Source organism: Cervus elaphus, chromosome 20 (assembly GCF_910594005.1).
Source record: "Cervus elaphus chromosome 20, mCerEla1.1, whole genome shotgun sequence".
NCBI lineage: Eukaryota > Metazoa > Chordata > Mammalia > Artiodactyla > Cervidae > Cervus > Cervus elaphus.
In genome coordinates, this window is record NC_057834.1 from 81,691,787 (window position 1) to 81,713,603 (window position 21,817).

At 37.0% G+C, this 21,817-nt stretch overlaps 1 protein-coding gene across 1 annotated transcript in view; it reads right to left on the reverse strand.

The window, feature by feature from the left end:
* SPATA1 (spermatogenesis associated 1) overlaps nucleotides 1–21,817 on the reverse strand; it is a 61,863-nt gene that overhangs the window by 38,121 nt on the left and 1,925 nt on the right. The window contains 4 exon segments of the mRNA XM_043878017.1: nucleotides 5,645–5,876; nucleotides 5,968–6,021; nucleotides 15,714–15,831; nucleotides 17,808–17,914. Coding sequence (XP_043733952.1) covers nucleotides 5,645–5,876; nucleotides 5,968–6,021; nucleotides 15,714–15,831; nucleotides 17,808–17,914 — 511 coding nt within the window.

The window sequence follows — 21,817 nt, forward strand, 5'->3', positions numbered from 1 at the left end:
ATTGGTTACTACTACTAGGTTAGGGGAAAGAAATTCTCTCCTAAGTTTAAAAAAGTCATTTTCCCCTTATTTTTAATTTCTTTAAAAGATGATGCACAGTAAAAGCAAAAGCAATAAAAATGTATTATGGAGTTTGTAACATATATAGGGGTAAGATGTATAACAACAATAGCACAAAAGATTTGAGGGAGGGAATAGAAGTATATTACTGTAAGGTTCTTATATGATATATGAAGTTGTATATAATTGAAAGTATACTTCAAATTAAAGGTCTATATAATGTATATCCTGGAGACACTTCTTCTTAAAGATACAGACAGCAAATATTTCAGGCTAGTAGACCATGGTCTTTATCACAGCTACTCAACTCTGTCATTGCAGTGCAAAAACAGTCATTGACAATACGTAAATGAAAGGGCATGGCTTTGTTCAAGTAAAAGTTTATTTATTAAAAAAAGAGCCATAGGGCATGGATTTAAATAAAATTTTAAAAAAAGGTGTTTTCTGACCATCAACCTATAGTAACCACTAAATGCTTTTTAAAATGAGGAATAACTAATGAGCCAATGGTGGTGTAAAATTGAATCACAAAAAAAACACTACTCAATCAAAAAAAAAAGCCAAGGAAAAAACAGAAAACAGATGAGACAAATAGAAAATAAATACTAAAATGGTACATTTAAAGCCAACCACATCCATAATTAAATGTAAATGGTCTAAACATGCCTAATATTAATAAAAGGCATAGATGGTCAAACTTGATTAAAAAGTAAGATATAAATATATGCTGTTTATAGGAAACCCATTTTGAATATAAAGTCAGACAATACTGAAATAGATAAAGATATACCATCAAAAACTAATCAAAAGAAAGCTAGAGTGATTATATTAATATCAGACTAAGTGAATTTCAAATTGAAGCATTACCAGAGATAAAGAGAAACATTACATAATAACATAGAAGTCAATTTTTTTCAAGAAAACATAACAATCCTAAATTGTGCATACATCTCATAACAGAGCTTCAAAATGCATAAAACAAAACAGAGCTGAAAATGTCAACACTCATCTCTATAATTTTTAAAACATGCTGACAAAATTTAAGAATTCCTTCCTCAAAGAATCTAAAGAGAATAAAAAGACAAGCCACAAACTAAAATCTAGAGTGAATTATATAGAAATATACACACATGTATACACACACACACATACAAATGCTGGAAAAATATCTGTACATATTGTCACCCTGCTTATATTACTTATATGCAAAGTACATCATGAGAAATGCTGGGCTGGATGAAGCACAAGCTGGAATCAAGATTGCCAGGAGGAATATCAATAACCTCAGATATGCAGATGACACCACCCTTATGGCTGAAAGCAAAGAAGAAGTAAAGAGCCTCTTGATGAAAGTGAAAGAAGAGAGTGAAAACGCTGGCTTAAAACTCAACATTCAAAAAACTAAGATCATGGCATCTGGTCCCATCACTTCATGGCAAATAGATGGGGAAACAATGGAAACACTGACAGGCTTTATTTTTGGGGGCTCCAAAATCACTGCAGATGGTGACCGCAGCCATGAAATTAAAACACGCTTGCTCCTTGGAAGAAAAGCTATGACCAATCTAGAGAGCATATTAAAAAGCAGAGACATTACTTTGCCAACAAAGGTCCATCTAGTCAAAGCTATGGTTTTTCCAGTAGTCATGTATGGATGTGAGAGTTGGACAATAAAGAAAGCTGAGTGCCAAAGAATTGATGCTTTTGAACTGTGGTGTTGAAGAAGATTCTTGAGAGTCCTTTAGACTGCAAGGAGATCAAACCAGTCAATCCTAAAGGAAATCAGTCCTGAATATTCATTGGAAGGACTGATGCTGAAGCCAAAACTCCAACACTTTGGTCACCTGATGTGAAGAACTGACTCATTAGAAAAGACCCTGATGCCGGGAAAGATTGAAGGCAGGAGAAGGGGACGACAGAGGATGAGATGGTTGGATGGTATCACTGACTTAATGGACATGAGTTTGAGCAGGCTATGGGCGATGGTGAAGGACAGAGAGGCCTGGTGTGCTGCAGTCCATGGAGGTGCAGAGTCAGATATGACTGAGCGACTGAACAACAACAAAATGAGTCAATATTTAAGAGAACATAAAATAGGCAAAACACTTGAATGAAGACAAATCCAAATGGCCGTGAAACATATGAAGAAATTTCAAGCAAAGAGAATGACTAGAAAAGAGAAACAGAATATTTGGAATTAAAAATTCAGTGTAAGGGTTTAATAGCAGAATGGCACCCCACTCCAGTACTCTTGCCTGGAAAATCCCATGGATGGAGGATCCTGGTAGGCTGTCATCCAGGGGGTCACTAAGAGTTGGACATGACTGAGTGACTTCCCCTTCACTTTCATGCATTGGAGAAGGAAATGGCAACCCACTCCAGTGTTCTTTCCTGGAGAATCTCAGGGATGGGGGAGCCTGGTAGGCTTCCATCTATGGGGTCACACAGAGTTGGACACGACTGAAGTGACTTAGCAGCAGCAGCAGCAGACATAGCTAAAAAGAGAATTGGTAAGGTAGATTTGGAAGAAAGAGGTGAACAAATTATCCAGAATGTAGTCTGACAGCAAGATTATGGTTCAACAGGAACTTTTAGATATTGTTGTTAGGTACAGTCACTTTGGAAAACACATGTAAGTTATTTAGTAAAGTTGAACATGTACATACAATGCTAATTCTAGGTATACTTTTTTGAGATCCTTCTGCACATATGCATTTAAGACTCATGTACAAGAATGTACAAAATAGCATATTTGTAATAGCCCCAAATTGGAAACCAACTGTCTGTCAGTAGAATAGATAAATAAATCATGATATGATCATACAATAAAATATTATACAACAGTAAAAAGAAATGAAATAGTGTTATACATGACATCATTGTTGAATTTTTCGTTATAATGTCAAGTAAAAGAAAAAAGTTCCAAATAAAATGCTTTCAATATGATTCTGTCTAAATAAAATTTTTTCAAAAGAGACAAAACTAAATTATTACTAAGGAATACACATTCAGGTTATAATAAAACTATACAAAAAGTAAGAAAATAATTCAAGTAACTAAAAAAATCAAGTAAGATTTCCCTGGTGGTCACTGGTTTGGAATCCACCAGCCAATGCAGGGGACATAGGTTTGATACCTCGTCTGGGAAGATTCACATTCCATGAGGCATATAAGCCTGTGCACCACAACTACTGAAGCCCACACACCCTAGAGCCAGTGCTCTGCAATAAGAGAAGCCACCACAATATTCTTATTCTTCACCATGGACTGTGACTAGAGAGTAACTGCAACTAGAGAAAGCCCGCACACAGCAACAAAGACTCAGCACTGCAAAAAATATATAATTTTTTTTAAAAATAAGAGTACTCTTTTTATTGGAGAAGGAGCAAGATGTGACCAGAAAGAGGCACACAAGTTTTCCAGGACTACTGGAAAGCTCTTCTAAGAAACCTAGTGAAATATGCCAGTCAGATAAAGACAAATACTATATGTTATCATTTATACATGGAATCTAAAAAATAAAATAGATGAATATAAGAATAACAAACAAAACACATCCCCTGAGAAACAGCCATTAAACTTTTAAGAAGATAATATGATAAATGCATGATATTGTATTTAGAAAAATGTTGCTTATAGCACCATTCATAATAGCAAGAATATTAATTCAAGGTTATATAAACAAATATACCACAAGAGAATTCTACAATGATGTAGATCTATATTTATTGGCATGAAATGTGGGTGACATTTTCTAAAAGAAGAGGATTTAAAAGAGTTTGTATGTGTCCTCATTTTTCAAAAGTTCAAAAATATTTATATGAACTAAAGAAAAATTGGAAGAATATACACCAAAATACTAACAGATACTAACAACTATGGGCTTCCCTTGTGGCTCAGCTGGTAAAGAATGTGCCTGCAGTGTGGGAGACCTGGGTTTGATCCCTGGGTGGGAAGATCCCCTGTAGAAGCGAAAGGCTACCCACTCCAGTATTCTGGCTTGGAGAATTCCATGGACTATATAGACCATGGAGTTGCAAAAAGTCAGACATGACTGAGCAGTTTTCACTTTCACTTTACAACAGCTATCTCTGGATGGTGAAATTATTGTTAATCCTTATTTTCCTCTTAATAGTTATTGATATTTCTAGAACTTTGTAAAATGAGCATACACTAGGCTCTCAGTTAAATTATAGTTAATTTTTTTGATGTGAAGCAGCAAGAAATTAATACTATTTAAAAATTACAATGACACAAAATTCATAAAGATTAAATATTCTCAATCAAATACTTTTTTGGGGTTTTGTGCAAGTAACATAGTTCAGGGACTTGGCCAGTAGCCTAGAGTATAAAATATGATACTACTCATAACTTTATGTAGGGTAATTGCCTACTTCATTAGTTACTTGATCTTGTACTTTTCAGGACTACTGGAATCCCACAGTTAACTTTTTTCCTAGGTGTTTCTTCATTTAACCTCTAATTGATACCATGACTGGAAAGCCATATATAAAACTGCAGGGATATACCTAGATAAAAAAAATAAGGTAAAGACTCTCACTGATCACATCAAATGTGTGTATGCTCAGTTGTTTCTGATTCTTTTGAGACCCCATGGACGTAGTAGCCTCAGGCTCCTCTGTCCATGGGATTTTCCAGGCAAGAATACTAGAGCGGGTTGCCTTTCCTCCTCCAGGGGCCTTCCCAATCTAGGGATAGAACCCGTGTCATTTGTGTCTCCTGAATTGGCAGGCGATTCTTTGTCACTGTGCCACTTGGGAAGCCCATATTAAATGTACCTAAGGTTAAGCACACACACACACAAGAAGGGGCTAAGTTTGGAATATCACTAGGCATAGTATAAACTTAGAATGCAGAATGCAATAATTGTTATAACTGAAGATGAAGAAAAATGCGACTAATTAAGAATAAGTGTATTTTGCAGCTGTAAAGAGTGTTGTCATTAACTGATGGGGGATTCATTTAATTCATAAAATTTTAGTATATTTGGTTTTCCATCACAATTTAGTTGCTGTATGCAGCCGGGTAAAAAAAAATCCAACTGACTTATTTCAATAGATTCTTAGAGTGTAGTACCAGCTTAATTTATATGTTTATAAGTTTAATTTTGATTTTTTAAAGACCTACCACTTTTTGAGAACTAAACTACCAGTAAGTTGCTATGTGTAATCATAAAAAAATTTTTAGTCTTTGAAATACAAATGTCTCCCAATATTATTTTGCTTTGGCCTGATACTGTTTGCCTGGATAAGATACTTCTGAACTTACAACAATAAGGTTTTATGTAACAATCACTTCCCTTCTCTTCTCCTTTAGCCTTAACTTTATCTGAAACTATTATAAAAGGTGGTAGACTTTATGTTGTATTTTGATTTTATTTTTATTTTAGCATAGTATTTAGTCTTTTTTTCTCCAAACTCGTAAAACTATTTTTAAAACTCCCCAAATTGAATTGGAGCTTTCCTATTATATTGCCTGTATTTGTAAGGCTAGATTTGCCCAGAGTTTGTCCAGACTTGACTATTAAAATGTACTATAACAACTTCATTCCAGTTGAAATCACCTTCTTCCTGATTCTTGTCAAGAAGTTCTTTCAAAGCATTTTCTAAAAAACTGGGATCTGTTGCAGGTTCTTCCTTTGACGGAGTTATACTAAGTGGTCTGTGTATTACTCCGTCAGGCTCAGCAACACCGCTATTAGTCTGTTGTTTATTGAAAGAAACTGCTGCTGATGCTGAATAAATATTTCCTAAATGATCCATTATAGGAAGCAAATATAATTCTGGTTGAAGGGCCTAAAACATACAGGAAATTTAAAAATTAGTTTATACTTTGAAAGCAATAAGTTAAAAAATTAGCATAAGTTTAAAATGTCAAATTACACACATATGGAGGAACAAATGATTTGAGTTTCAGTTCTGATTCTTGCTTTGTCTTCACCTACAAACAAATGAAAAAATAATTAAAGCTTTTGTAGCATTTTCCACTTACTTTTAACCTCACTTTTTTGCAGAAGGCTTATATCTGTGATATAAAAATCACATCAAATAGTTGGTACTAAAGCTGGTAACTAAGCTAGATTCTAGAAAAGGTAGAATATATCCTGCTTCTATTCAGTGTACTAAACATAATAGAAACTGTATGTTATTTAACAACAGTAATTATGGCTCTCACTTGCATGGACTTACTATGTGCCAGGCCCTATTCTACATGCTTTACACGTACATATAAAGCTCAATTAATCCTCACAGTTCCATGTGATAGACATACATATTGTCTGTAGTTCACAGATGAAAATGAGGCAAAGAGAGGTTAAGTATCTTGCCTAAGATTTTAGAAGTAGGAAGTTTCCAAGTTGGGATGCAAAACCAGGTAATCTAGTTCCAGAATCCAACTTTGTAAACTTTACTTCCTAAACGTTAGACCCACAGAGTTAATCTGTTACTTGTTTATTCACTCAACAAGTATGGAGGGCATAGTGTGTCAGGTAATGTTCTATAGGGTGGGGATACAATGGTGATGTGAAGTCCCTGCTCTCATGTAGCTGATATTCTACTTGGAGAGCAGATGTTAAAATAAACATGATTTAAGGTAGTGATACATGATTTATGAAAATAAAATCCAGTGATGTAATAGAGAGTAATTCAGAGAAAGAATATCTGAAAATTAGGTGGTCAGGGAAGGCATTTTGTAAAAAAAACGAAAAATAAAGACAATAATTGAGCTGAGAACTGAATTATGAAAAAAAAAAAGCAATCTATTTGAAAATCGGGGGAAGTGATTTCCAGGCAGGTACAAAGATGATGAAATAGATGTGAGTTTGGCTTCATGTGAGGACCAAAGGAAGATTTTGTGGCTAAAATGTAGAACCAAGAAGAAAATAGTAGTAGATGAAATCTGAGAGCCAGCCTATTCATGAGAATCTTCTTATCTCTTGCCTAACCACTGTAAGACTCCTGGTTACAATTCCTGTCTCTGGTTTCTTAAGGCTCTCATCACATTATCTTCTGCTCAAAAACTACAAAGTTTCAGAAAAAAAAAAAAAATCCAAATTCATTAGTCTGGCATTCAAGACCTTCAACCACCTATGTTTACAATTGTCTACTATTCCCTTTCACACAGTCAATGCTCCAGTAAAAACTGAACCACTCACTTTTCTGTAGTTGTCTTCTTTGCCACTTCTGTGCTCATTCTGCTTTCTCTACTCAGAAAGCTTCTGCTACCCAACATTTTTGCAAGATCAAGATCAAGATCTGTCAAAATCCACTGATGATCACTTCTTTCCTAAAGTTCTCCATTTCACCTGTTCTCTTTCTGGAAGGAGTCTCTTTTTCTTCTAAATATACAGAATCAGTTCAGTTCAGTTCAGTCGCTTGTGTCCCACTCTTTGCAACCCCATGGACTGCAGTATGCCAGACCTCCCTGTCCATCACCAACTTCGAGTTTACTCAAACTCATGCCCAGTAAGTTGGTGATGCCATCCAACCATCTCATCCTATGTTGTCACCTTCTACTCCCATCTTCAATCTTTCCCAGCATCAGGGTCTTTTCAGATGAGTTACTTTGCATCAGGTGACCAAAGTATTGGAGTGTCAGCTTCAGCATCAGTCCTTCCAATAAATATTCAGGACTGATCTGGGGCTTCCATGGTGGCTCAGATGTTAAAGCATCTGCCTGCAATGCGGGAGAGACCCAGGTTTGATCCCTGGGTTAGGAAGATCCCCTGGAGAAGGAAATGGCAACCCACTCCAGTATTCTTCCCTGCAGAATTCCATGGACAGAGGATCCTGGCGGGCTACAGTCATGGGGTTGCAAAGAGTCAGACACGACTGAGCGATTTCACTTTCTTTTTCTTTCTTTCTTTTTTCCTTTAAGATGGACTGGTTGGATCATCTTGCAGTCCAAGGGACTCTCAAGAATCTTCTCCAACACCACAGTTCAAAAACATCAATTCGTTGGGACTCAGCTTTCTTTCAGATCCAACTCTCACATCCATACACGACTACTGGAAAAACCATAGCTTTGACTCGATGGACCTCTGTTGACAAAGTAACATCTCTTCTTTTTAATATGCTGTTTAGGTTGGTCATAACTTTTCTTCCAAGGAGCAAGTGTCTTTTTAATTTCATGGCTGCAGTCACCATCTGCAGTGATTTTGGAGCCCCCCAAAAATAAAGTCCGTCACTGTTTCCACTGTTTCCCCATCTATTTGCCATGAAGTGATGGGACTAGATGCCATGATCTTAGTTTTCTGACTATAAGTTTTATGCCAACTTTTTTACTCTCCTCTTTCACTTTCATCAAGAGGCTCTTTAGTTCCTCTTTGCTTTCAGCCATAAGGGTGGTGTCATCTGTATATCTGAGGTTATTGATATTTCTCCCAGCTTGTGATTTCAGCTTCTGCTTCATCAAGCTCAGCATTTCTCATGATGTACTCTGCATATAAGTTAAATAAGCAGGGTGACAATATACAGCCTTGCCGTACTCCTTTCCCAATTTGGAACCAGTCTGTTGTTCCATGTTCAGTTCTAACTGTTGCTTCTACCTGCACAGGATTTTCTCAAGGGGCAAGTCAGGTGGTCTGGTATTCCCATCTCTCTAAGAATTTTCCACAGTTTGTTGTGATCCACACAGTCAAAGGCTTCGGCAGAGTCAGTAAAGCAGATGTTTTTCTGGAAGTCTCTTGCTTCTAGAGTTTTGCCAAGAGAACACACTGGTCATAACAAACACCCTCTTCCAGCAACACAAGAGAAGACTACACATGGACATCACCAGATGGTCAATACTGAAATCAGATTGATCATATTATTTGCAGCCAAAGATGGAGAAGCTCTCTATACAGTCAGCAAAAGCAAGACTGGGAGCTGACTGTGGCTCAGATCATGAACTCCTTATTGCCAAATTCAGATTGAAATTGAAGAAAGTAGGGAAAACCACTAGACCATTCAGGTATGACCTAAATCAAATCCCTTACAATTATACAGTGGAAGTGAGAGATAGATTCAAGAAATTAGATCTGATAGACAGCCTGAAGAACTATGGACGGAGGTTCATGACATTATACAGGAGGCAGGGATCAAGACCATCCCCAAGAAAAAGAAATGCAAAAAGGCAAAATGGTTGTCTGAAGAGGCCTTACAAATAGCTGAGAAAAGAAGTTAAGGCAAAGGAGAAAAGAAAAGATATACACATCTGAATGCAGAGTTCCAAAGAAAAGCAAGGAGAGATAAGATAGCCTTCCTCAGTGATCAATGCAAATAGAGGAAAACAAAAGAATGGGAAAGACTAGAGATCTCTTTAAGAAAATTAGAGATACAAAGGGAACATTTCATGCAAAGATGGGCACAATAAAGGACAGAAATGGGATGAACCTAACAGAAGCAGAAGGTATTAAGAAGAGGTGGCAAGAATACACAGAAGAACTATACAAAAAAGATCTTCACGACCCAGATAATCACAATGGTGTGGTCACTCACCTAGAGCCAGACATCCTGGAATGCGAAGTTAGTGGGCCTTAGGAAGCATCACTATGAACAAAGCTAGTGGAGGTGATGGAATTAAAGTTGAGTTATGTCAAATCCTGAAAGATGATGCTGTGAAAGTGCTGTACTCAATATGCCAGGAAATTTGGAAAACTCAGCAGTGGCCACAGGACTGGGAAAGATCAGTTTCATTCCAATCCCAAAGAAAGGCAATGCCAGAGAATGCTCAAACTACCTCACAGTTGCATTCATCTCAGACACTAGCAAAATAATGCTCAAAATTCTCCAAGCCAGGCCTCAGTAGTATGTGAACTGTGAACTTCCAGATGTTCAAGCTGGATTTAGAAAAGGCGGAGGAACCAGAGATCAAATTGTCAACATCCACTGGATCATCAAAATATACAGAATATGCTGTTTTAATTATTTCTATATTTTACCTTCACCATTAAACTGAATATTCGTTAAGGGAAAAATCTATGTCCAATTCTTTTTTTCTCTCATTTTGTATACAGAAAAACATCAATAACTATTTGTTGAAAACAATAAATTATTAGAAACATTTTAGAACTTGATTTTAATTACTGTCAAATCACTTCTAATTTAGAATTCTGTGGCTGATATTTAGTAATTTACATATCATGAAAAAGAACAAACATTTATGGGAGTAATTCTTTTTCTTCCAAGATTCAGGTCAACTCAGTTCAGTCGCTCAGTCGTGTCTGACTCTTTGCGACCCCATGGATCGCAGCACGCCAGGCCTCCCTGTCCATCACCAACTCCCGGAGTTTACCCAAACTCATGCCCATCGAGTCGGTGATGCCATCCAGCCATCTCATCCTCTGTTGTCCCCTTCTCCTCCTGCCCTCAATCCCTCCCAGCATCAGGGTCTTTTCCAATGAGTCAACTCTTCGCATGAGGTGGCCAAAGTACTGGAGTTTCAGCTTCAGCATCAGTCCTTCCAATGAACACCCAGGACTGATCTCCTTTAGGATGGACTGGTTGGATCTCCTTGTAGTCCAAGGGACTCTCAAGAGTCTTCTCCAACACTATAGTTCAGAAGCATCAATTTTTCGGCGCTCAGCTTTCTTTAGAGTCCAACTCTCACATCCATACATGACCACTGGAAAAACCATAGCCTTGACCAGATGGACCTTTGTTGGCAAAGTAATGTCTCTGCTTTTTAATATGCTGTCTAGGTTGGTCATAACTTTCCTTCCAAGGAGTAAGTGTCTTAATTTCATGGCTGCAGTCATCATCTGCAATGATTTTGGAGCCCCAAAATAAAGTCTGACACTGTTTCCACTGTCTCCCCATCTATTTCCCATGAAGTGATGGGACCAGATGCCATGATCTTAGTTTTCTGAATGTTGAGCTTTAAGCAAACTTTTTCACTCTCCTCTTTCACTTTCATCAAGAGGCTTTTTGATTCCTCTTCACTTTCTGCCATAAGGGTGGTATCATCTGCATACCTGAGGTTATTGATATTTCTCCCAGAAATCTTGATTCCAGCTTGTGCTTCATCCAGCCCAGTGTTTCTCATGATGTACCCTGCATATAAGTTAAATAAGCAGGGTGACAACATACAGCCTTGAGGTACTCCTTTTCCTATTTGGAACCAGTCTGTTGTTCCATGTCTAGTTCTAACTGTTGCTTCCTGACCTGCATACAGGTTTCTCAAGAGGCAGGTCAGGTGGTCTGGTATTTCCATCTCCTTCAGAATTTTCCAGTTTATTGTGATCCACACAGTCGAAGGCTTTGGCATAGTCAATAAAGCAGAAATAGATGTTTTTCTGGAGCTCTCTTGCTTTTCCAATGATCCAGAGAATGTTGGCAATTTGATCTCTGGTTCCTCTGCCTTTTCTAAGCCCAGCTTGAACATCTGGAAGTTCTCGGTTCACGTATTGCTAAAGCCTGGCTTGGAGAATTTTGAGCATTACTTTACTAGCATGTAAGATGAATGCAGTTGTGTGGTAGTTTGAGCATTCTTTGGCATTGCCTTTCTTAGGGATTGGATGGAAACTGACCTTTTCCATTCCTGTGTCCACTGCTGAGTTTTCCAAATTTGCTGGCATATTGAGTACAGCACTTTCACAGCATCATCTTTCAGGATTTGAAATAGCTCAACTGGAATTCCATCACATCCACTAGCTTTGTTCATAGTGATGCTTTCTAAGGCCCACCTGACTTCACATTCCAGGATGTCTGGCTCTAGGTGAGTGACCACACCATTGTGATTATCTGGGTCATGAAGATCTTTTTTTACAGTTCTTCTGTGTATTCTTGCCACCTCTTCTTAATATCTTCTGCTCTGTTAGGTACATACCATTTCAGTCCTTTATCGAACCCATCTTTGCATGAAATGTTCCCTTGGTATCTCTAATTTTCTTAAAGAGATCTCTAGTCTTTCCCATTCTGTTGTTTTCCTCTATTTCTTTGCATTGGTCACTGAGGAAGGCTTTCTTATCTCTCCTTGCTATTCTTTGGAACTCTGCATTCAAATGGGAATATCTTTCCTTTTCTCCTTTGCTTTTCGCTTCTCTTCTTTTCAGGAAACTAACTTAATGATCAGTAAATTAATATTCTGTGTATGGAACAGAACTCTATGACAAAATGTTCAAATCTAGTAGATAAGCCCAAGAATTCCAATAGCAAATTCCTTTACAGTACTACTTTGTGGGGCATGTTTGTTTTTTCCATTATCATTCATCATTTAATTTTTTTCAATAAACACTTAAATGTCTCTAAGTGCTAAAAGCCTTGTTAGGCACTCGTATATAAAATAGTGATTAAAATAAGGCCTTTGCTCATAGGGAGCTACAGTCTAGGCAGAGTTAGATGTTAAACAAATAACCACATAATTAAATACATAATAATGATATGTTTAAACAAGAGTAGAATAGGAATAAATGGCATTTTAGAGTTTCAGTTCAGTTCAGTCATTCAGTCATGTCCAACTCTTTTCGACCTCATGGACTGCAGCACACCAGGTTTCCATGTCCATCACAACTCCCGAAGCTTGTTCAAACTCATGTCCATCACGTTGCTGATGTCATCCAACCGTCTCATCCTCTGTCATCCCCTTTTCCTCCTGCCTTCAATCTTTCCCAGCATTAGAGTCTTTTCTAAAGAGTCAGTTCTTCACATCAGGTGGCCAAAGTATTGGAGCTTATGCTTCATCATCAGTCCTTCCAATGAATATTCAGGACTGATTTCCTTTAGGATTGACTGGTTTGATCTCCTTGCAGTCCAAGGGACTCTCAAGAATCTTCTTCAACACCACAGTTCAAAAGCATCAATTCTTCGGTGCTCAGCTTTCTTTATAGTTTAACTCTCACATCCATACATGACTACTGGAAAAACCACAGCTTTGACTAGATGGACCTTTGTTGGCAAAGTAATGTCTCTGCTTTTAAATATGCTGTCTAGGTTGGTCATAACTTCTCTTCCAAGGAGCAATCATCTTTTAATTTCAAGGCTGCAGTCACCACCTGCAGTGATTTTGGAGTCCAAGAAAATAAAGTCCGTCACTGTTTCTGTTGTTTCCCCATCTACTTGACATGAAGTGATGGACTGGATGTCATGATCTTCGTTTTTTGGACACTGAAATTTAAGCCAGCTTTTTCACTGTCCTCTTTCACCATCATCAAGAGGCTCTTTGCTTTCTGCCATAAGGGTGGTGTTAACATGCATATCTGAGATTATTGCTATTTCTCCGGGCAATCTTGATTCCCACTTATGCTTCATCCAGCCCTGCATTTCACATGAAGTACTTAGCATATAAGTTAAAGAAGCAGGGTGACAAAATACAGCCTTGACGTATTCCTTTCCCAATTTGTAACCAGTCTGTTGTTCCTTGTCTGGTTCTAACTGTTGCTTCTTGACCTGCACACAGATTTCTCAGGAGGCAGGTCAGGTGGTCTGGTACTCCCATCTCTTTCAGAATTTTCCACACTTTGTTGTGATCCACACAGTCAAAGGCTTTAGCATAATCAGTGAAACACAAGTAGATTTTTTCTGGAATTCTGCTTTTTCGATGATCCAGCGGATGTTGACAATTTTATCTCTGGTTCCTCTGCCTTTTATAAATACAGCTTGAACATCTGGAAGTTCTTGGTTCACATACTGTTGAAGCCTATCTTGGAGCATTTTGAGCATTACTTTGCTAATATGTGCGATGAGTGCAACTGTGTGGTAGTTTTAACATTCTTTGGCATTGCCTTTCTTTGGGATTGGAATGAAAACTGACATTTTCCAGTCGTGTGGCCAGTGCTTAATTTTCCATATTTGCTGGTATATTGAGTGCAGCACTTTCACAGCATCATCTTTTAGGATTTGAAATAGCTCAGCTAAAATTCCATCACCTCCATTAACTTTGTTTATAGTAATGCTTCTTAAGGCCCACTTGGCTTCACACTCCAGGATGTCTGGTGCTGGGTGAGTGATCACACTACCATGGTTATCTCTGTCTTTAAGATTTTTTTTTTTGTACAGTTATTTTGTGTATTCTTGCCACCTCTTTTTAATATCTTCTGCTTCTGTTAGGTCCATACCATTTCTGTCCTTTATTGTGCCCATCTTTGCATGAAATGTTCCCTTGGTGTCTCTAATTTTCTTGAAGAGAGCTCTAGTCTTTCCCATCCTATTGTTTTCCTCTGTTTTTTTACATTGATCACTTCGGAGGGCTTTCTTATCTCCTCTTGACATTCTTTGGAGCTCTGAATTCAGATGGGTATATCTTTCCTTTTATCCTTTGTTTTCCCTTCTCTTCTTTTCTCAACTATTTTTAAGGCCTCCTCAGACAACCCTTGCCTTTTTATATTTCTTTTTCTTGGGGATGGTTTTGATTACCACCTTCTTACAATGTTAGGATCCTCTGTCCATAGTTCTTCAGGCACTCTATCAGATCTAATCCCTTTAATCCATTACTTCCACTGTATAATCATAAGGGATTTGATTTAGGTTGTACCTGAATGGTCTAGTGGTTTTCCCTACTTTCTTCAATTTCAGTCTGAATTTGGTAATAAGGAGTTCATGATCTGAGCCATAGTCATCTACTGGTCTTGTTTTTGCTGACTGTATAGAGCTTCTCCATCTTTGGCTGCAAAGAACATAATCAATCTGATTTCGGTATTGACTGTCTAGGGATGTCCATGTGTAGTATCATCTCATGTGTTGTTGGAAGAGGGTGTTTGCTATGATCAGTGCGTTCTCTTGTTAAAACTCTCAGCCTTTTCCCTGCTTCATTTTGTACTCCAAAGCCAAACTTGCCTGTTACTCTACGTACCTCTTGACTTCCTACTTTTTCACTCCAGTCGCCTATGATGAAAAAGACATCTTTTTTGGGGTGTTAGTTCAATAAGGTTTTGTAGGTCATCATAGAACCATCCAACTTCAGCTCCTTCAGCATTAGTGGTTGGGGCATAGACTTGGTTTGCTGTGATATTGAATGGTTTTCCTTGAAAACGAAAAGAGATCATTCTTTTGTTTTTGAGATTGCACCCAAGTATTGCATTTCTGACTCTTTTGTTGACTGTGAGGCCTACTCCATTTCTTCTAAGGGATTCTTGCCCACTTAGAGTTTAAATAGGGAAAATCTTGATTAGAGAAATAAACCTATATAAATATGAGAAACCAGAAACTTTGAGATCTAATGGTTTGCTGGACTGAGATTTCAGCTAGGAGAACTCTCTGTTTAGAAAATCCTGCCACTGAAGTTACAAATAAGAGTGTTCAATTGAGAACAGCTGATTCCTGCCCCATCAAATACAGTATATTGGAGTCATTCCACATCAAACAAGGCTAGCTGTGGCCTAACAAATGAGAATCCTTTTTTTCCCCCATAAGTGCTCATTTAAAAAGCTTTTAAATACTATTAAATTTAAAAATTTATGATCACATTTAAAATTTATCTTTCTTTTCTCCCCAAGGAAATTTACACCCCAACCCCCCGCATACTTTAGTGCACAATAATATACCAGAAAGGCCCATCTTTTCTTGATGACCTATGTGCTAAATGATATTTCCATTTTGTTATGATTGAGATTACATATTGCATAGTATATTAAGGAGTTGAGTTGATAAGCATTTAAGAAAGAAAATTTGTTAATGTATGCTTTTCTTTAATCAAAAGGAAAAATTAAGAAAACTTACTACAGCTAGATTATTTCCAATGCATTTGAGAAATAAAAATTTTTCTGCAACAGCTTCTTCACCAAGGAACTCACTGAGATGCTCCCTCAGGTCTTGTAAAGTTAGGTGAGGAGATACTCTGAAATATCATGACATTGCCTTATAACGTAAAATAAAATAGGTTTCAGCTATAATAAAGATTCAATAGCTTTAGTCATTTAACTTAAATCCAAATACTAATTTAACATATCATATATAACTTAATATATTGTGTTTCTACGTTGCTTGGAACTTTGTAGGCTTGAAGGCTGTAAATATATTTTTACAAAATGGTTAAAAGTCACTTAATCAATAAAATTATTAAAATTTTAAATTATCCAAAGGTACAGTTTATGAAAGTCCTTTCTGTACTAAAAAGGACTTATTTTCTCATCTACCCTCAGTTTCACTTTTCTCATCTACCTTCCGTTTTTTATTAAAATAAAACCTTGCAATGATATTTATATAATGTTATATGTATCTTAAAGAAGGATTTAGCCACAGATATTTATTTTGGAAATTTGACACTGTTAGCTAATGCTTAAAACTTTCTTTGATGATCGAATGTCATCAGAGTAAACATCTTTGCTTATTGGGAACACTTCATTCCTCAACATCTAAAATTTAAAGCTCTTGTTCTGAGTTCTTATTTTTGTAGACTTTTAGGGGAATATTATATAATTAACTCACTCAATTAACAAACATATATTGAGCTCCTCTTTGTGGCAGACGTTGTTGTAGGGTTGAGAATAAGGCAATCAACAAAACAAATATTTTTGCCCTTATAGACCTTACAATCTAATGGTGGAAGTGAAAAATTAACAAAGTAAGTAAGAAAAAATTAAATTCATAAGACACTGCTAAGTACTATTTGCTGTTGTTGTTTAGTCGCTCAGTCCTATCTGATTCTTTGTGACAGCATGGACTGTAGTCTGCCAGGCTCCTCTGTCCATGGGATTCTCCAGGCAAGAACACTAGAATGGGTTGCCATTTATTTCTCCAGGGAACCTTTCCAATGCAGGGATCGAACCCACGTCTCCTGCATTGGCAGGCAGATTCTTTATTACTGAGCTACCAGGGAAGCCCAGTACTATAGAGAAACATAAAGCAGGTAAGGATGAGTATTCTGATGAGAGAAAATATAAACAAAAAAGTAATACTGGAGAAAAGACATGAATGAAGGAGGTGAGATAGCATATGTAAAGACACAAAGAGCATTTTAGACAAAAGAAACAGCAAGTACAAGAGTTCTGAGGTAGGACTATGTCTAATGTGTTCCAGAACAGAAAGGAAGTTCGTGTGCTTAAAAGAAATGAAATTCGTGTGCTTAAAAGAAATGATCGGGAAGATTAGGAAGACTGAGGTGTCCTCAAGAGAAATAACAATAGGCAGTTAGAACACATGGTATCATGTGTGTTTCTGTGAATGTGAAAAAATATATATGTTATGTGCGTGCTCAGTCGCTTCAGTCGTATCCAACTTTTTACATCTCAGTGGACAATGGCCCATCAGGCTCCTCTGTCCATGCAATTCTCCAGGCATGAACACTGGAGTGGGTTGCCCTGCCCTCCTCCAGGGGATCTTCCCGAGGAATCAAATCCATGTGCCTTAAGTCTCCTGCATTGGCAGACGGGTCCTTTACCACTAACGTCACCTGGGAAGCCCATATGTGTTATATGTATATATATATTGTGTTTCTATTTTTAAATAGTTCAGTGAAAAAGTCATTGTAGATATGCTAATTTAACCACTATTCATAGCTCTTCAGGAGGTTTCTAATTTCAGGTAAATATGGTCTTAATTCTCTTTGTGTATAGCCTGGTTACTACACAGGTTAGTTTTACTCTGTTTTCTAGGTGGCAGTGTGGTGGCTAAGTGATATCTGTTCCTATGGCACTTTTTAACAGTTACATAGTATTATTTATTGATAGTATTCATTAAGGGAGGAACTGGATCCATCACACGAACAAGATATTTTTCACTTACAATTTTGAATTTCCACAAAGCATTTTTCTCTGCAGAAAAAAAAAAGATCACTTTTTCAGACACATTGTAATGTGAATACAAAATACTTGCCTTATAAATCCAGCTGAAATGAATTTGTTAACAACTTCTATTGAAATGGTATTTAACTTATAATTCCATGATCCTTCAGGTACATAAAAAACATGAAGTTCCACCAACTGAATAAATTGAGAATAAAGTCAGTTAAAATCATTTTTAAGTGAGAAAAATCAATTAATGTCCTCTAGAATTTAAGTTTAATAAACATTGTTGAAATAAACAAGGTATATATGTATCCTTCTGAACAAACACGTACAAAAAAACAAAACGAAGAGCCTGAAATAGCTAAGTTGGCTACTTGGCACTGGAGCACATTTTCCCTTGGAAACAATGTCCTAGATGTGGTGCTAGATTTCCTTAACATATATATGACACACAAAACATTTGTGGCTTGCAGTGAGGCCACTAGATTGCCAAGATCAGATTTCCTATTACCAACCAATGCCCCTTTCCCTGACCCCTACCTACACAGTTTAATTTGTGTGACTTTGTGGAATCCTTACTCCTTATATATATATATTCCCACACACACATATATATGTATAGTTCTTATTCTATATACATATAGAATCCATATATATTATATATATATATAGTCACCCTAACACAGCTGTTACGATTGTTGCTAGTTCTAACCTGCTGAAGTGTGAATACAGGGGTTTGGGGAATATTTTTGTTTACCAGAATTTGAGGAAGAACCTATTCCTGACCAGTGATGGAAAAGAATGGTTGTTTCCATATAGGGCAGGTCTGTAAGCTTAGACTGTCTCTGTTTATATGTTGTCTGTGCTTATATGTACTATCACCTTTCTATTAATGTTTTATGATCTTAATTAGAATTCACCCACTGAGAATAGATTCCTACAAAACAGTTATAGCAAATAAAGACTTTTACTTCAATGAAAGTTTGCTACTCATCCATATTAAAAGTCAAAGCATTTAAATGATTATACACTACAGTATAATGTATCTGAAAAAAATGTTTTTTAAATTTGAAGTAAATATGACCTCACATTAATATTACTAATTCTTATAGGAAATGAAAATGACTCTTGAATGAGTAATTTGCTCAAGTTGTTATTATAGACCAAGCATATTATCTGTATATTTTGATGTCAGAATATTAACTAATAGTTTAAGATGTATGCATAGATTGAATAGTGAAGTTTCCTATATGCTGTATTTTAAATATCAGGGCTTTTAAAAGATTACTCTCTGGCTATACCATCCTATTAACAGCTAAAAGCTATACTATGTACTAATACTACAATAGTAAATATTAAAGCTATACTAATAAATATTTACATTTCTTACATTTCTTAATGGCTAACTTTTTCCAGAACAAACATATTTGAAAAAATATTGAAAATTTTGCAAGCCTGTGTTAAAACTCAGGACATCACTTTAAGGTTAAAAATTCTATTTATATCAAAATGCAATTTTATTGTAATTTTACTTTCCTGGCTTTAATGGAAGTAAACTCATCAATAATATTCTCATTAAAACAATTAATTATTTAAAAACACATTAAATAGCACAGGAAACCATACTGAATATTATGTAATAACTTATAAGGGAGAAGAATCTGAAAAAGAATATATATATACACACAGGTGTAACTGAATTGCTGTGCTGTGGCTTCCTCCTGCAATGCAGGAGACCGAGGTTCCATCCCTGGGTTCAGACGACCCCCTGGAGAAAGGGACGGCTAACCACTCCAGTATTCTGGCCTGGAGAATTCCATGGACTGCATAATACATGGGGTTGAAAAGAGTTGGACACGGCTGAGTGACTTTCACTTTCATACCTAAAACTTACCTGTGGAGTGCTCAGTTGCTCAGTTGTGTCCGACTCTTTGGGACCCCATGGACTGTGTGGCCTGTCAGGTTTCTCTGTCCACAAAATTTCCCAGGTGAGAATACTGGAGTGGTTTGCCATATCCTACTCCAGGGGTTCTTCCTGACCAAGGGATCAAACCTGCATCTCCTGCACTGGCAGGCAGATTCTTTAACACTGAGCCACCTGGGAAGCCCATCTTAAACTTACACTATATTGTAAATCAACGATGATTAAAAATTTTAAAAAATAAGTGAAAATAAAAATGACTATTCTACAATAAATAAATACATAAATTAAAAATACATTAAAAGGGATACAGAGGGGTATATATTTTGCCTTTTGCCTCTGGCTCCAAAATGGCTAGGCATAGCATTATTGGATCCTGTTTCTATTTAAAATATTGATATCTTGTTCATCATTGGTTTTTCCATTAATGTTTCATTTTAGAAATATTTTATTATTTATTTTAATTACTTAATTTATTGGGTGCCTCTTTAAGTTTTGCACCAAAGACAACTGACTCCTTTGCCTCAGACTAGTCTCAGCCTTGTGAGGGACACAGACAATAAACCGTGATACAGAAAATTAGAAAGTGAACAGCCCTGGTCAAAAAGAATAAGTAGAGCAGGGCAAAAAAAAAAGGGAAGATAAAAGAGGGAGTACTATTCAGTTTTAAATAGAATAATCCAAATACACATCTAAGAAAACTAACAATTCCTTAATGTCAACTGATATCTAGTCCATATTCAAATTTCCCCTATTGTCCAACTGTCCTCAGAATGTTTTTTCAATCTAGAATCCAATCAAGGATAACTTATGCATTTGGTTCTCATATCTTTTTTATTTTAATTGAAGTAGAGTTGATTTATAATTTTGTGTTAGTTTCAGGTGTAAAGCAAAGTGATTCAGCTATTTTCTTTCAGATTAAATTCATCTCACACACTAGCAAAGCAATGCTCAAAGTTCTCCAAGCCAGGCTTCAACAGTATGTGAACTGTGAAATTCCAGATGTTCAAGCTGGATTTAGAAAAGGCCGAGGAACCAGAGATCAAATTGCCAACATCTGCTGGATCATTGAAAAAGCAAGAGAATTCCAGAAAAACATCTGCTTTACTGACTATGCCAAAGCCCTTGACTGTGTGGATCACAACAAACTGTGGAAAATTCTTAAAGAGATGGGAATACCAGACCACCTAACTTGCCCCTTGAGAAATCTGTATGCAGGTCAAGAAGCAACAGTTAGAACTGAACATGGAACAACAGACTGGTTCCAAATCGGGAAAGGAGTACGTCAAGGCTGTATATTGTCACCCTGATTATTTAACTTATATGCAGAGTACATCATGAGAAATGCTGGGCTGGATGAAGTACAAGCTGGAATCAAGATTGCTGGGAGAAATATCAATAACCTCAGACATGCAGATGACACCACCCTTATGGCAGAAAGCGAAGAACTAAAGAGCCTCTTGATGAAAGTGAAAAAGGATAGTGAAAAGGTTGGCTTAAAGCTCAACATTCAGAAAACTAAGATCATGGCATCTGGTCCCATCACTTCATGGCAAATAGATGGGGAAACAATGGAAACAGTGACAGACTTTATTTTGGGGGGCTCCAAAATCATTGCAGATGGTGTCGGCAGCCATGAAATTAAAAGACACTTGCTTCTTGGAAGAAAAGCTACAACCAAACTAGAGAGCATATTAAAAAGCAGAGACATTACTTTACCAACAAGGGTCTGTCTAATCAAAGCTGAACTGTGGTGTTGGAGAAGACTCTTCAGAGTCCTTTGTACTGCAAGGAGATCCAACCAGTCCATCCTAAGGAAATCAGTCCTGAATATTCATTAGAATGATTGATGTTGAAGTTGAAACTCCAATATTTTGGCCACCTGATGCGAAGAGCTGACTCATTTGAAAAGACCCTGATGCTGGGAAAGATTGAAGGCAGGAGGAGAAGGGGATAACAGAGGATGAGATGGTTGGATGGCATCACCGACTCAATGGCCATGAATTTTGAGTAAACTCTGGGAGTTGATGATGGACAGGGAGGCCTGGCATGCTGCAGTCCATGGGGTTGCAAAGAGTCAGACACGACTGAGTGACTGAACTGAACTGAACTGAGCGTCTAAGAAGTGAAGTTTGAGTAAGGCATTAAGTATGACTCCAAGGTATTTGGCCTCATAT